The 16,722-nt window shown below is 40.5% G+C and overlaps 1 protein-coding gene across 2 annotated transcripts in view; it reads right to left on the reverse strand.

Annotated features, from left to right (window-relative positions):
* Positions 1-674: 674 nt before the first annotated feature.
* The window catches only part of ZNF106 (zinc finger protein 106), a 45,755-nt gene continuing 29,707 nt past the window's right edge, over positions 675-16,722 (reverse strand). For both annotated transcript variants that reach the window (XM_051622496.1, XM_051622495.1), the window contains exons 15-22: positions 12,204-12,320; positions 11,180-11,371; positions 10,071-10,133; positions 9,045-9,164; positions 8,510-8,581; positions 7,014-7,085; positions 6,252-6,398; positions 675-5,210 (exon numbers count right to left, since the gene is read on the reverse strand). In XM_051622496.1, the coding sequence (XP_051478456.1) occupies positions 5,154-5,210; positions 6,252-6,398; positions 7,014-7,085; positions 8,510-8,581; positions 9,045-9,164; positions 10,071-10,133; positions 11,180-11,371; positions 12,204-12,320 (840 nt within the window). In that variant the 3' untranslated portion in view covers positions 675-5,153. The remainder of the gene's footprint in view (positions 5,211-6,251; positions 6,399-7,013; positions 7,086-8,509; positions 8,582-9,044; positions 9,165-10,070; positions 10,134-11,179; positions 11,372-12,203; positions 12,321-16,722) is intronic.

Genomic DNA, 16,722 nt, shown 5'->3' on the forward strand with positions numbered 1-16,722 from the left:
CTGGTAAGTGGCACATTTAACTGAAAGGGCACTAAGAAAAACTTTTTACTATCGAGTTAATAATGTTGTCTCATACTCCGAAAAAGTAAGGAAATATTATAGTTCCTCTAAAGAAGAGTTGTTCTCCTTCAAATTCAACTTTTTGTTTAACCCAAATCGCATTTTTCAGATGACTGTAGCAATAGGAGCCCCGGGTTCCAGTCACATGTTATCTCCACTAAGCTATTATTTTCCATGCAAAAAATATGGCAGAGATGCTCTTACTTCTTATGTTCAGAGAAAAAGAAAATCTATCAGTCAAAAGACCAAAATAAAGATTTTTGATTGGCAACTCAAAACTGGTCCTTAAAGTCCTGGTGAGTGAACTACCCAACAGCTCTAGGAACTTCCCTTTGCAAAGGGGCATGAAGCAATGGAGTCAGTACATCACCTTGGAGGCACTACCTGGACAGACAGTTGCCATTTTCCCTGCCAAACAACTAGATCTGAGATTGCTGCCAACCAGGAGCAAAAACTTGCAACACTGCTGCCAGTGCTGGATCTTTGAAGTAGCCTGTCTGATTTTATCCTGCCCTCCTAAAACCAGCAACAAATCCAGAACAAAGTCAAGTTCGACTAAACCCAGTGAAAGAATCATTCATTTCAAAAGAAAGAAGAACCAGACTGACAAATGATTAACAATATAAAGAGCTTTTATTTTTTTTTCTCTTCTTTTTTCTTCTTTTGCTGTGTAAAGTTTCATTCTTATGCTCACAGCTTTTGTACCAAAGTGAGAGAAGAAAACCAAGGTCAATCTGTGCACATGTTCTACACAGCATAAATTATTAAATATTCGATCACGTTTTATTTCACTTCCATTCCTCAAAGGGACTGTTCAACATTTACAGCAAAATGAAATCTGAGAAGCTGGCAGGTGCATGTAACAGAACATACACCCACAGTTTCCTTTTTAACTATTAAATATTTTACAAACAGTAGCTGGAACCGTTTCCCTATCCCTTCTCACATATTTTGCAACTCTGGACAACTTGTAGACTTGGAATGACAGTACCATAAGAGCCTGAAAACCAAGATTCATCTGTACCTGTATTTTAATTCAAAAGAAGGGAAAAATATTTTTTCAACACCTCATTTTTGTTTCTGGGAACCTGCAGTTTCTTGCAAGTTTTCAGTAATGGCTTACCTTGATCTGGCATTATTGTAGTGCTTGGAAATGTGCATTAAGAACTGCACTACTTCAAAGATACTGCACAGCCAAACTCCTGCTATGTTGCAGAAGTCAGCTCATGCACTGATAATACATTTAAAGTCTGCAATCCACAGGAAAGTGACACAAGGCAAGCAGAAGCTGGAATATTTAATGCATCTTTGTACCAACGGGTGCAGCAGTTTTCCCTCAGTCCCCTTCCATGTACAAAAGCAGCAGCATTAGGCTACAGAGTACTTTGCACTGCCAGTTAGCTGTTCTTTTTCCCTGTGGTTTGAAGGAGAAAGGAGCAATTGTTATAGACCAAACCTAGCGTTATCATTCAATACATGTGAGGTTATTGGGGTTGGGAAAGGTTAAGCTTTGCAGCACATGTGAACTTTAAGTGACCATTTTATGCTACTCCCTCCTTCCTTTTGGAGCTGGGGCAGGGCTCAGTATGCCTATGGCACAAGTTTTGACACTTTTTTGAAGAGAATGATGGAACTGGTTTCAGTAGCTCCTGGCTCATTCTTTGTATCATCAAAGTGTACAGTGCCTCTGAACACTTTCTGTCCACTGAGAAGACTCTTGGCTTAAATAGGTGCAATATCAGTCCTGATAAGAGGAAAATGGTGCCTTGTCCCCCAGAGGGCCTGCCATACATAGTCAGCCACACAGCAAGTCCAGAGCTCCTTATTTTGCATTTGACTAATAAACACAGCTAACCAGAAAATTAACCCTCACTCTACTCACTCTTCCACCCACTACTTTGTACTTGCATTAAAACCAAACCGAAAACAAAAATAACCCTGAAACAGGCTTCAGATGTGCAGCACTGCTTTTCATGCAAATACTACTTTTAGATTTCTCAGAGTTCACCTTCCCAAAGTTACTGCGCTCTTTGATCAGAGATACATCAGGAGTCAAAACCCTAAGCTGCATCTCATTAATGGCTACCAAGCCAATTCATCAGTTTGGTATCTCCCTTCTGTAATTGTCGCTGGAAGAAATTAACGTCAATAGCAACAACTGCACTGAATTCCTAGCTGAACAAATTGGAAAACTCCCAACAGAACTCCAGAGAAGCCTCAGGATTTCTCCAGCTGCACAACTTCAGAGCAAACCCTTTTAAGATAGCCTCAGGACAAAGCAGCACAGTATTCTCATCTGAACCCCTGAGCAACTTTAAAAAATTATCTTTAATTTATGAAGCAAAATTTCATAAACACTCATGCAGCTCTGCTATTTTCTGCCTCTTAACCATTTTAAGATTTCCAGAATACATCTGAAATTACCTAGAGTACCAAAAGACACTCCTGATAAAGCTCAAGCTGGATTTCAGAAGTCCAGACTTTTCAGGAGGACTGTTTTCAAGGGCAGATAAGGAAATATAATGGACTACAAGCAAAGGAAATCTACTTTCACCAACTAGAAAATATAAACGCAACAAGCAATCAGGAATGCAAATAAAATATAGTAACTGTGTTTGTTGCAACACCTTGTGAGAAAGATCTTCACACGCTCCTGAAAACTGCTGAAAGAATGTCAAGAATCACAAGGATGAAGTAACAAAATCTATTCTCACACCATTTTTCAGAATGCTACAATCACATGCTCATTCTCAGGCCACACACCTCCACAGCTTGACTTCAAGCACAGTCCATGAAGGACAGCTTGAGACATTCACATTGGTTATGCCACACTTGTACATGCTCCCTCATTGTGGTTCAGAATAAACCCAGAAGAACATTTGAATATCAATAATTTTGGAAATGGTTTGAGTATTATGCAGTCTTTTGCTTTTAGGTCACACAAAAAATAAATACTCTCAGAGAGTTTAGCACAATACAGCCTGCATCAGAAGATGTTTTACACTGCTCAGGGATTTCCCTGAATTGATTCTTTCTTGAATTGCTTCATCCACAGACAGAAAAAAACCCAAACAAATCAACAAACAAAACCCAAAACTACAAACACACACCCCAAAAACAAAACAAAACCACCTTCAAAACAGCCTGGGGTCTGAGCCACATACTGAGCTTCTTTCCTGCCCACAAACAGCTTAATTAAAAAAACCCAAGCAAATCACCACAAAAGCACTGGAACCTCAGGGATTCCCTTGTGTCTGAAGTAGGTTGCTACTGCACCTTATTCCTATTCTACTCCTGTCTCTCACAAAAAAAAAAAATCATCAACGTTGAGCAATTACAGAGAAATTATGCTTGTTTGTTAAGGTAGTGTGCTTTAGAGAAGGCCCTGAAGTTCCTTGATTTGATGGCAGTGGAACATCCATGGGCTTTCCTCAACCACTGTCTTGGCCTAAAAAGTCTTCTTTATAGTCAAAGAATGAGGCTATAAAACTTACTTGGTCTATGGTTGGCACAGCAAGCCTCTGAGTAGTAGTGAAAGAGATGCCCAGTAAAAACAGTACATTCCATTTGTCTGAAAAGCACAGGATTAATTTATAAGCAGCTTAGTTCTGACACTTTAGCTTCTGTTACATTTTAAGGAAACCTCTGCTTTTTTTATCTTGAGCAGCAAGTTAGGCAAAAGAGAAGGCAAAGCTCCTTGCTAGATTAGTCTCATTGTTTAAAAGAGCTCTTTGCTAAATTAGTGTCATTATGGCAGAGACAACTGCAAAGGCAAGAAGCACATTTCACTGAACTTAATGGGTAAAGTTCTCCACCCCAGGGGACACCTGCAAAGGAATCCTGAGAAGTGGAAACAGCCTTCCCCTTTTGCACCTGCTTCTCCGTGGTACCTTCTGTGCATTAGAAGAAACAAGACTTTTCCACACAATATGCATTTCCTCAGCTTCTGCTTGAGAAGTTTAGACTTTAAAATCCTTTAAAAACTTGCTCCATTCTTTCCAGTTGAGTTTTTGTGAACTTGATACAGCCCAAGCCAATTAAGCCAGTTCACTACAGAAACAAAACACTACCAGAGTGGATGCAGGGAGGCAGTGCCTTTGCATTTCTTAGTTTGCTATGCCATGAACAACTGGGAGCTGCAAAGCTCAGGCACTGAGATTGCAAATAAAATCAGGAATTCAACAATGGTGTTGTATCAAGATAGCAGTGGTTATGCTGGTATTTCACTAAAACAAAAGCCAACACCCACTTACTTCTTTCCTGTACACAAGGCCCTATATTTAAAAAAAGACTCAGACTGCAAAGCACGTGACTGGAGCCCCTGTTCAGGCTTATTCTGCTGCTGCTGGCATTCCTCTCAGGAAAGAACTGCTTTCCTCCAAATAAACAACACACCTCAGGAGGAACAGTACTGAGGGCAGTTTATCACTGTATACATTCTACCACTTATAGCAATTTTTACACAAGGAATAAAAAATAAATTAAGAGTTAACATTAAAAAAGTTAATTTATTCCAGTTCTCCATAAAATATCTTTTCTTTTTATGAAGAAAGCCAAAATGTACACTGGATATTCAGGCTATACTGTTAGAATCTGTGATATTCTGGTTTGCAGAATTTTATTAAAATGAGCTAAAAAACCAAAAACGGATACAACATAAAACCAGACATGTCTTAGACATTTAGCAGGCTTCAAGCTGAGTTTGCAAACATCAGCACCTCTTTGTCATGTAAGTCATCAACACCCCTCTGGACTTCCCAAAAATTCTCAGACTATTCTTCATAAAAAAAAACAACAAACAGATAAAAACAAACAACAAAAAACCAATGCAGACAAGAGGAGGGAATATTCTTATCTGACAATGAATTAAAAACTTGCAAGAATCTTCCATTTGGGTCAAGTTCCAATTGACCAGCCTTAATTCTACAGAGTGCAACACAACCTGCAGTCTCTGCAGCAAGGCATTTCAGCCCCACTCCATTTTTGCATTCCGAGTGGGAAAATAAAGAGGAAAGACTGGAGTAAGAAATTGATGTTATTTGGAATAATTCTGATATATAAAAATTACTTCCCAATGTGGGAGGTGAAAAGCTTCATGAGTCAATTCTGCTGTCATCCTCAGCATGTCTTTCAATGTGTCCTACAGCATCCTAGATGAGAATCAGAGAAGTCAGTTAGTAATAACAATAATAATGACAACAACAAAAAAATAAACACAAAAACCACACAAAAAAAATATTGCAAAAGATTCTTGAAACCTCAGTTAAAGTGACGTTCTGAATAATATGCATTTTTTGCCTTAGTTTCTAAAAAACTTAGAAGTAATTTAAAAAAATCAATGCAAAGATATGAAATGACATATAAAGTATCTTGCATACTACATGATTCAAGGCAAATAAAAACAAGTTTCCTTTCTGTCTAGAAGAGCTTATAAAACAAACACATCATATCCAAAGCCAGTGCTTAAAGAGAAATTCAGGATTCTATTTGTTTCTTAGTTCTCAAAGAAATCTCCTTCTATTGTGTATTTTGAAAATAATTCAACAGGAAAGTAGTTTATATTGCCAAGGAGTAAAATGTGGATTTAACCAGTCTACAGGCAACAACCCTCCTTCCACCCACCACCCAACCCTTTCCACATCACTGAATCCAACTCTCATGCCTTAATTTTTTTCCCATTTATGCTAACATTTACCTAGATATTTCTGTACTATTTATTTAAAGACTGTTAGCAAAGCCAATCTCATGTGAAAAATAAACTGCATCAACTCCACAACAATGAAGGGGGGTAGTGATTAATAAAAATTACAAGGATAAAAAAATCTGTTTCAATATTTATGTTTGCTCATTTAAAAATTATTTTTTCCTACAAAAACGTACTAACATTTTGAGTACAGTTATCAGAATTTCTCCTAATATTTAAAGAATTTTACTATTTTCATGTAATATTTTAGGATCAAACTGTTTTAAATTGACTGTATCTCAAATTATCACACTTAGCTGCACTCTTCATCCATCACAGGTCGAACTGAACCCTATTAGCCTTGTGCAGCTGTAATGGAATGCAGCTAAGCCTGTCAAGACTAGAATAATGTAACCTTTTTTAAGACAAATAAGATGAAGTCCCACAGCTGTGGTGATATAAAGGACTTCATACTACCAAATATCAGCACGTTAGTTCAACCACGTACCTGCTTGGAACCTTTCCTGGAAGTAAAGAAAGCATCACAGTTTTTCCAACGACACTTCAGGGTCTGAAAATTTGGGTTGGTGTGGTCAGTTAGCAAGTGCTGCTTCAGATGGTCCACAACTCCAAAGATCAATGAACATCCATGCCACTGGTAGAAAACACATGCCAGAAAAAGCCAGAGAAAAAGAGTTTCAGCTTCTTGAAACTTCACCATATTCTATCAAGACTGTTCACTCACATACCACCTCCTGTAATTTTCTAATCTTCTTAATTCCATTTCCATTCCAAATGGTCTCTTTTCCTTTAATTACAGCTTTACAGAGATTCTTCCTGCCTCTAGAAAAGCCTAGACCATCAGCAAGAATGGCAAGAGGAAGACAGGAACTAAGCCTTTACAAGATTTAAGCTTACCTGAGATAGAGTCATTTGGAATTGAATTATTTAGCAGAGTAAATCAGCTTTTTTGTGTGAATCAGCTGAAGTTTTTAGTTTTAAATAGTTACATGTCACTATCTAAAAATTGCCAGAGAAAAAAATAATTTAAGATGCTACTATCAGCTTGCCCCAAAGCATATACATACAATAAAGACTATGAAAAATTGAACTAGTGATATATACTTACATTTAAAATGTACATAAACGTTTTTATGTTAATTCAATAATATTTTTTAAATTAAATTACCCAAGACTGAATAGTGACCACACCCAGAAAATTCATCTAAAAACTGCAACAAAGGAAGGCTAAAAACTTTTTGCTCATTACCCAACAACGATAATTCTGCATCAGATTAAGCCTCACAGCTCTGACACTGCCATCATAGCATCCAGTGTAGATCTGTAAAAGAAACAGTCATGGATAAGCAAGCTGAGAAAAAAACCATCCCATTAAGTCAATTTTCAAAGGAGAGTATATTAGGTGAAAAACAATAAAACATGCAAGGCTTCTAAATTTACAAAAATGGGCCTGCCCTAATTCTTTTAAGATCTGCATTCACAGTTTACAAAAACCTACTAATGATTAAGAAATGCTTCCATAACTTCTATTGTCAATAGTGTTGTGTGTAAAAGTTCAGAAAACTTTAAAATACAACGATACTACCCACTGAAGTGATAAGAAATTTAGGTGTAAATGTCAAGTTGAAGGTATCTCCAGGACTTAACCAGTTTATGTATAACAAAAAAGGGAGAGGAAGAAGATTAGAATTTCAGAAAGGGAAGACTGATGCAAAATGCTATCTCAAACACTTTGGTCAGGCAAATGTTCTGCACAAAACTGTCCTTTTGAAATAAAAGGTTGTCAGCGTCTCATAATCTCAAAAAGAACATAGTTAAAGAAAGTCTTCACATAATACAGAGAATTTTGCAGGAATGAAGATTTTTTTTTTTTTTTGTTCAAGTCTTTTTGCTTCTTTGAAATCCTTCACTGGACTGTAACAGCCAATCTGCTGTAAGAGACTACTACTAAGACTACTACAAACAAGTATCATCTTTCACTTCTCACTAAGCTTCTCATCTGAACACCTCTTCAACTTGAGAACACCCAAAACAGACTGTGGCTGGAGGGCATTTCAAGCCTGAGACTGTAAACATAAAGCCTGAGTGCACTTGGTTCTCTGTCTCACTCATACAAGAGGTGAAGCTTTGGCAACATGTACTCCAGTTAGTAGGAGTTCTGTGACTTGATTCTTCTGTTAATACAGATCACTACTACACCTCTTATTTTACAACCTGAAACTCTGCAAACAAATTCCTACATGTGCATCTAAATAAGAGCTTTTAATGACTATTTTAAGCAAGTTATTTATCTGCAAGTGCTTATGAAATCTGCAGGGCAGATGCATGAAGAAATCTGTGCACTTAAATCAGTTGCATACCTTTGTTCTGTCAAAGGTTACTAGTTTTTGACTGTGGGTGAAGTTTTTCTCTAGAATTGCTGCGACTCTCTTGAGTACAAGTCAAACAGGATTGATGCTTAAAGAGAGCAACTATTTTACTATTTCTAGGCCCTTCATTGCACTCATCACTGTAAATGTAACTGTTGCTTCAAGACTACAATAAGCTAGAAGGTAGTTTTTCCCCCAGACAATTATATTACATAAATAAACAGTTTTAGAGCAACTTCATTTTTTGGCTGACATTTCTAAGTTATTTAGTCAGACAGCAGGTTCATTTCATTATCTAAAAAAGAGTAAACTGGCTTGCATATGCTGGTGGAAACTACAACCTTCTCTTTGAGACCAATGAAAAGAAGGAAGTTACCATGCTCTTATGGATGGTCATACACATGATCATATCTGTGTGGCCTCCATAGACTTGCAAGCGGTCGTGCGACTTGAAAGAAACAGAAACAGCTGTTTAATAGCATGACAACTAAAAGCCACTGTTCACAGACATGCAAATGACAATGCTTCCAAGAGCAGCTTCCTGGGTAGCTGCTATACTCCTCGGGTGGATTCCAAACTTCACAGCCATCACGAAAGCTCACATTTGAATACATTACTTCTGTGAGTCTTTCTGTCCAACTAAGCACTCGGGTCTTTCAGCAGACAAAACTAACACATCCCAACTCTTCTGAGCTGTTGTTGTCTTAGGATAACCCAGGTTCTAAAAAAATGGTTTAGGTTATAATCTTTAAAATCCATGTATTTTGGCTGGTGAGATAACTATATATTCTGAGTGACAGGAAAGAGAGGGATGGGGCAGAGACCAGTAAGCACAAAGATAACTTCTATTTGACTTCAAAATAATTAACACATATTAAGTAACAGTCATTAGTAATCATCTATTTTCTTACCTGCAGTTCATAAACACGAACAAATTTATCCAGACATGCTGTCACCATCACTTTCCCAAGAATGTTCACAACTGTTACTGCATGGTTATGGCCCTTATAGATCCGCACCAGCTCTCCAGTCTGCCTCAAAAGAAATCAACAAACAAAGGCAAATAGGTGTTTGTCGTTTTTTTAAAAAAACCCAACAGCAACTGAACAGTTTTACCTAACCTACATAGGGTAGCTAGCTTCAATGCTCACTACTAAAAAATGGAAACTCTCTTTATTAGGATTCTATTTCCTAGGAAGGCACTTCCACATTACAAACAACTACTACTTATCCTTTCTTTGCCCCTGTTAACAGAGAGCCATTCCAGCACAACAGAAACACAGGCCACTATGAAAAGTGCCTTCTTCTTGTTTCCTCATTAGTTACGTGCTCCCACCTATCCTGCAGCTAGTACCATGCTACTAGCAATAGCAGTATTTATGTAGCCACAGAAATTAGTGAGCAAATTTAGTTAAATACATAGAAGCAGAAAACTTTTTTGTCAATTAAAATTTCCCTCTGGCCAGTGTTTTAATCTAATTTACTGCACAGCTACATGATTGCTTCTGCTAGCACAGGGAAAAGATGGTGTGGGATGGAGTGGAAGGCTAGAGACAAAGCATTCATGACAAATAACAGCTTTTGAACCAGCTGTTTCAGAACACCATGTTCCTCAGGTTTTTCCTGTAATAAAGAAGCTCTTCCCCCACCAGAATATCTCAGAACTTTGCTCTGAACCCTTTTCACATTATCAGCATGTTTGCAGTAATTTTTACAAAAGGAAGATCTGCAGATAAAAAGGGACCGTGTATCGTATTTATGTATTTTCTGCATGCCTCCTTAGTCAGCTGTAGTGCAGTGACATGAACAATCACATGACTTCCTTTTCTGGAAGCTATTTGCCCCACCAGTCAGTCAAAAATTCTAGAAATACTGACTTTATTGCACAGGAATTCACTTCCTTAAAGAGTCATTCCAACTTTGTATGCGAGACTTACATGAATGTTGTGGGCATGGACCGACTGATCACTGGAGCCACTGAATACCAGATCATTCACCACCTTACAAAAGAAAAAAGAATAGTTTTATTTTTGTAACATACATAGAAATGGGCTAGCAAAGCATTAAGACACCATTCGGTTTCAAGCTGTATTGTAGTATTTCCCAAACTTGACATTCTTAAAATCGAAGTATGAGCTGGAAAATGTGCTATGCTCATCCTAATGATGACTTTTGACACTTCACAATTGACATTAGAAAGCACTGACTTGCAGCCCACCTGGCTAGCTCATCCTACCTACAGACACTCAGGCACAGCCCTGCAGCAGATCAGGGACCAAGCAAACTGAATGCAAAATGCTGCTCCGCACGTGCGCAGTAGAGCCCACTGTTTCCTGGAAATACTGGATGTGCTGTGTACTTATATTCTGGGCACATAAGACAGACAGTGCTCCTGATAAGAGCTAATCTGGAAAGGAAACTTAGCAAATCCATCATGGATCAAGAAGGGACCACAGTATGCTGCCATGGAAGCAGGACAAGGATAGTCAACAGTGCAAAAAAGGCCACGCCACTGCACTGTAATGTCTAAAGTGACAAATACAATTTATCAAAGTCATCCCCTATCAGTTACATGATGGTGGTCACAACAAAGCAGTCAGACAAATGTATGTTCCAGCTTGTAATCTCAGGAGCCAGGGACCTGTAAATAAGTATTAGTGATTCTTCAATTAAAAAAAGAATACTTGTCTAGAGTTACATTTTTCCTGTTTCCTCTGAGGTTTGTATAATAAGGTATGTGAAAATGAACTTAATCTTTTCTTTAACTTTCCCTCTGTTGATAAACTCACATTTCAAGATTCCCTGAATTTTCTAACAACATGAAATAAACTTGCTTCCTACACACATACTCTGAACAGTTTTGCTGGGAACATGAGATGTGGTAGCCAGAGCCAATTTTCCTGCAAAAGAAATACGATTTTTATAATTTAAAGTAGAGAAATCCTCTATTTCCTACCACAAACTGTTCTCTATTAGATGAGAAAGGAAAAGAAAAAACCCACCATTTTAAGCATTCCTTGTCAAAAACGTTTTCAGAGACACTTGCCTTCATACAGAGTATAGTCTTGCTGTGACCTTCCAGGGTTCTGAGAAGCAGCCCATTCCGCGCATCCCGCACGCTGATGGTGCAATCGTAGGAGCCCACAACCAGCAACTTCCGTGCTCCTTCCTGAGCTGTGGCCAGGCAGCTCACTGCTCTGGGGCCATGGCATTCAAAGGTATCCAGCTGCCTGTTGTTCTGTTGGGAGAAGCAAAAGCGGTATTTCAGAACTAAAACTTTGCTATGACTCTGATCAGACACCCCTAAGTCATTTTTGTGTTGTTATTCAGTTTAGTAACACATCAGTTCAACAGTGGTAAGAGTTGCATCCTAACAACTACATTTCCAAATCAAAGAAATAACTCTTTATGTTAGGCTTTCATTTTCTGCCTTAAAAAAATATATTTTATTACTTAGCAAAGGTCCAGCAAATACTCCTTCTGAGTTAGATCAATGAAAGGAAATAGTGTTATTAGAAAAATGCAGAAGATAATACATTTGTAAAGCAGAATTTGAAAAATCAGTCTAAGACCCATTGAAAGAATAATCATAATAGTAAGTTTTAAAAAACATTTTTCTTTACTTTTAAATATTATGGTGACTGATGATTAAGCCTCTCTGCCAGAAAACAATGTGAATGTGTCTCTTCTGAAACTGCAAACGGAGCAAGCAAAACCAGCAACACATTAAAGTCTCTCACACTGCTCTGATGGATTCACAAGTATCACAAGAAAGGAGGATTCATAAATAACTGTGCCAGAAAACTCTCATGACACATGACTAGCCCTGGTGGAACCTTTCAAGGAAAAACATGACACCAATACAGCAGCTAAGAGGAAGGTAAAGGGAGGAAAGGGGAGACGAGACATCTTCATGCAGTCTCAAAATACAGGACCAAAGGGGGCCAACAGTGACCGCTTATACCCAAAGATACACTTTCTAACCAAGTGAAAGAAAGGAAAGAAACACAAAGCAGAGGGAAACAGCATTTTAACAGGCTTTTAAGGTGCCAATATTTAAACAAACTAACCTTTATGCTGAAAGTAACCACACTGCCATTTGCAAGGCCTGCATAAAGGATCCGCCATCTGCTGTGTAAACAGAGCACTCGATCTTCCAATTTAAACTGCTCCATGCACTCTCTGGTCTGGCAACAGAAAGATACGTTTAAAGCTTTTCTTAACTGAAAACAATTCATGGGAAAAATGCCTGAAGTGAATGTTGATTTTCACCTACAAGTTGCATTTTTTGAACCAACAGAGCTGGAGAAAAATACCTTGAAGTCTGGTGTCACATGGCAGCTTAATTCTCGTTTTAATCAGCTCACTCCCTTCTCTTTATATTTGGCTATATTTCAGCATCCAGTTATAACCCTGCAAGTTTTATTCTAGTCCCAACCTCTAAAGTATACAGAAGCTTAAACTACAGACTATATAGATATATTTATATAGAAAACACCCTGCTACATGCTTGAGTATGAAGAATCCCCACAAAGTCCCACACAGGGACTTTGAAGAATAGGTACGAGGCCCTTGAAGAATAGGTACGAGGTCTTGGAACTTCAGGGAAAGGAAAATGAAGCTGGAGTGACAGATTCGTCTAGTGAACCGCCTATGACTTGTCACTCAGCTCCACGACTTAGGACTTCTTCAACTAAGAAGGAAAGGAGGGTAATTGTGGTGGGTGACTCCCTTCTGAGGGGAACAGAAGGGCCCATCTGTAGACCTGACCCATCCCACAGGGAGGTCTGCTGCCTCCCTGGGGCTCGCATTAGAGATGTTAAAAGGAAACTCTCTAGTATGGTAAATCCATCTGATTACTACCCACTGCTGATTTTTCAGGTTGGCAGTGACGAAATTACTACAAGAAATGTAAGGGCAATGAAGAGAGACTTCAGGGCCCTGGGACGGCTAGTTAGGGGGTCTGGAGCACAAGTCGTGTTTGCCTCCATACCTCCTGCAAGAATGGGTGGAGAGATAAGCAGGAAGAGTTTAATGATGAACGAATGGCTAAGAGACTGGTGCCAAAGGCAGGGCTTTGGCTTTTTTGATCATGGGCTGCTCTATGAGACACCTGGCCTGATGGTGGCAGGTGGGATGCGCCTGTCCCAGAGGGGGAAAAGGCTTTTGGGGCAGGACTTAGCAGGGCTCATTGAGAGAGCTTTAAACTAGATGTGAAGGGGGAAGGGGAGAAAACTGGGTCTGTTAGGGACAAGCCCAAGAGGAACATACCAGGGCCTGTAGGAGGATGGGCTAAGGAGGATTTAGTCCCACCGATGTGCTCTACTTGCTTCCTGAAATGCCTGTACACCAATGCACACAGCATGGGGAATAAACAGGAAGAGTTAGAGGTCTGTGTGCGGTCTAAGGGTTATGATCTGGTAGCAATAACAGAGACATGGTGGGACAGCTCACACGACTGGAATGTGGCCATGGATGGCTATGTGCTTTTTAGGAAAGATAGGGTGGGGAAGCGAGGTGGTGGAGTTGCTCTTTATGTGAGAGAGCAACTAGAATGTATTGAGTTTTGTACAGGGGCTGATGAGGGGCGAGTTGAAATTCTGTGGGTAAGAATTAAAGGACAGGGTAGTATGGGTGACACAGTTGTGGGGGTCTACTACAGACCTCCTGATCAAGATGAGGAAGTTGATGAGGCTTTCTACAGGCAGCTGAAAGCAGCCTCACAACTGCAGTCCTTGGTCCTCATGGGAGATTTTAACTATCCCGATATCTGCTGGAAGACTTATACAGCCAGCCTTTCACAGTCTAGGAGGTTCCTCCAATGCATTGATGACAACTTCTTAATGCAAATGGTGGATGAGCCGACTAGAAGAGGAGCGCTGCTGGATCTTGTGCTCACCAACAAGGAGGGCCTTATTGAAGCAGTGGTGGTCAATGGCAACCTTGGCTGCAGTGACCATGAGATGGTGGAGTTCAGGATCCTGTGTGGGAGGAACAGAATTTCCAGCAGGACCAGAACCCTGGACTTCTACAGAGCAAACTTCGGCCTCCTCAACCAATTGTTAAGGGAAGTCCCATGGGACAGAGTGCTAGAAGGTAAAGGGGCTCAAGATAGCTGGACAATATTCAAGGACCACTTCTTGCAAGCACAGCATCAGTGCGTCCCAATGGGTAGAAAATCTAGTAAGGGAGCTAGGAGACCAGCGTGGTTAAAAAAGGAACTGCTGGGCAAACTCAAGTGGAAGAGGAAAATCTATAGATCATGGAAGGAGGGACTGATCACTTGGGAGGAATATAGGAATGTTGTCAGGGAATGTAGGGAGGCAACTAGGAAAGCTAAGGCCTCCTTGGAACTTAACCTTGCAAGTCGGGTTAAGGACAGTAGAAAGGGCTTTTTCAAATACATAGCCAACAAAGCTAATACCAGAGGCAATATAGGCCCACTGCTGAATGAGGTGGGTGCCCTGGTGACAGAGGATATGAAGAAGGCAGAGGTGCTGAATGCCTTCTTTGCCTCTGTCTTTACTCCTGCAGGCTTTTCCCATGAGCCCCAGATTCATATAACCCCAGAAGTAGTCAAGATAGGTGAGGACATAGTAGATGAGGATTGGGTTAGGGATCAGTTGCATAATCTGGACATCCATAAATCGATGGGTCCGGATGAAATGCATCCAAGGGTGCTGAGGGAGCTGGCGGAGGTCATTGCTAGTCCACTCTCCATCATCTTCGGTAAGTCATGGGTAACAGGAGAGGTGCCTGAGGACTGGAGGATAGCAAACGTCACTCCAGTCTACAAGAAGGGCAAGAAGGAGGACCCGGGTAACTATAGACCGGTCAGCCTCACCTCCATCCCTGGAAAGGTAATGGAACAACTTGTCCTTGGCACTGTCTCTAGACATATCAAGGAGATGGGGGTCATCAAGAGCAGTCAACATGGTTTTACCAAGGGTAAGTCATGTTTGACTAACCTCATAGCCTTCTATGAGGAAATTACTAGGTGGATAGATGATGGTAGAGCGGTAGATGTGGTCTATCTTGATTTCAGTAAAGCATTTGACACCGTCTCCCACAGCATCCTTGTAGATAAGTTGATCAAGTATGGGTTTGATGATCAGGCAGTGAGGTGGATCAAGAACTGGTTGAAAGGAAGAAGTCAGAGAGTTGTAGTCAATGGGGCAGAATCTAGTTGGAGGCCTGTGACTAGTGGAGTCCCTCAGGGGTCGGTACTGGGACCGGTGTTGTTCAGTATCTTCATCAACGACCTGGATGAGGGCACAGAATGTACCCTCAGCAAGTTTGCTGATGACACCAAGCTGGGAGGAGTGGCTGACACACCAGAAGGCTGTGCTGCCATTCAGAGAGACTTAGACAGGCTGGAGACTTGGGCGGGGAAAAACCTGATGAAGTTTAACAAGAGCAAGTGTAGAGTTTTGCATTTGGGGAAGAAAAATGTCATGCACCAGTACAGGTTGGGGGCTGACCTGCTGGAGAGTAGTGTAGGTGAAAGGGACCTGGGGGTCCTGGTAGACAGGAGGATGACCATGAGTCAGCAGTGTGCCCTTGTGGCTAAGAAGGCCAATGGCATCCTGGGGTGTATTAGAAAGGGTGTGGTTAGTAGGTCAAGAGAGGTTCTCCTCCCCCTCTATTCTGCATTGGTGAGGCCACATCTGGAATATTGTGTCCAGTTCTGGGCCCCTCAGTTCAAGAAGGACAGGGAAGTGCTTGAAAGAGTCCAGCGCAGAGCCACAAGGATGATTAAGGGAGTGGAACATCTCCCTTATGAGGAAAGGCTGAGGGAGCTGGGTCTCTTTAGTTTGGAGAAAAGGAGACTGAGGGGGGACCTCATCAATGTTTACAAATATGTAAAGGGTGAGTGTCAAGACGATGGAGTTAAGCTTTTTTCAGTGAAGACCAGTGATAGGACAAGGAGTAATGGATACAAGTTGGAGCATAGGAGGTTTAAGAGGAATATCAGGAAAAATTTTTTTACTGTAAGAGTGACAGAGCACTGGAACAGGCTGCCCAGAGAGGTTGTGGAGTCTCCTTCGCTGGAGACATTCAAAACCCGCCTGGATGCCTTCCTGTGTGATGTACTCTAGGTGACCCTGCTCTGGCAGGGGGGTTGGACTAGATGATCTTTCGAGGTCCCTTCCAACCCCTAGGATTCTATGATTCTATGATTAGGATTCTAGGGAAGTGCTGTGAACCATCAGCTTAAGAGTTAAAAACCTCTCACCCCCTGAAGCAGATACTTGCTTTCTAGTCCTTTAAGCCACAGGCTGGACAAGACTTCTTGTAATTAATCCTTAAGAGTCCAGCTTCAGGAAGTCTCAGTCTGTTCTTCCACCTGCTCTCAGAATAACAGGTATCTGTTCTTTCTATAGCTGCTCTAGAAAGAAACCAGTGCCTTCCATAAGCAATGAAGTTAGAAATACAGCAAGACAAATATGATATGCATGGCCAGGCAACCATCCTGCACTTCAGTGCTCCCAACATTCCAGATCCCTCCAGCTGTTCTGGGAAAAACTCTGCTGACAAGCTAGCCAAAAATTAGGGTAGTAAATCACTTAATGGTTTGCTGTTTGTTTT

Source organism: Apus apus, chromosome 5, assembly GCF_020740795.1.
Source record: "Apus apus isolate bApuApu2 chromosome 5, bApuApu2.pri.cur, whole genome shotgun sequence".
Lineage (NCBI taxonomy): Eukaryota > Metazoa > Chordata > Aves > Apodiformes > Apodidae > Apus > Apus apus.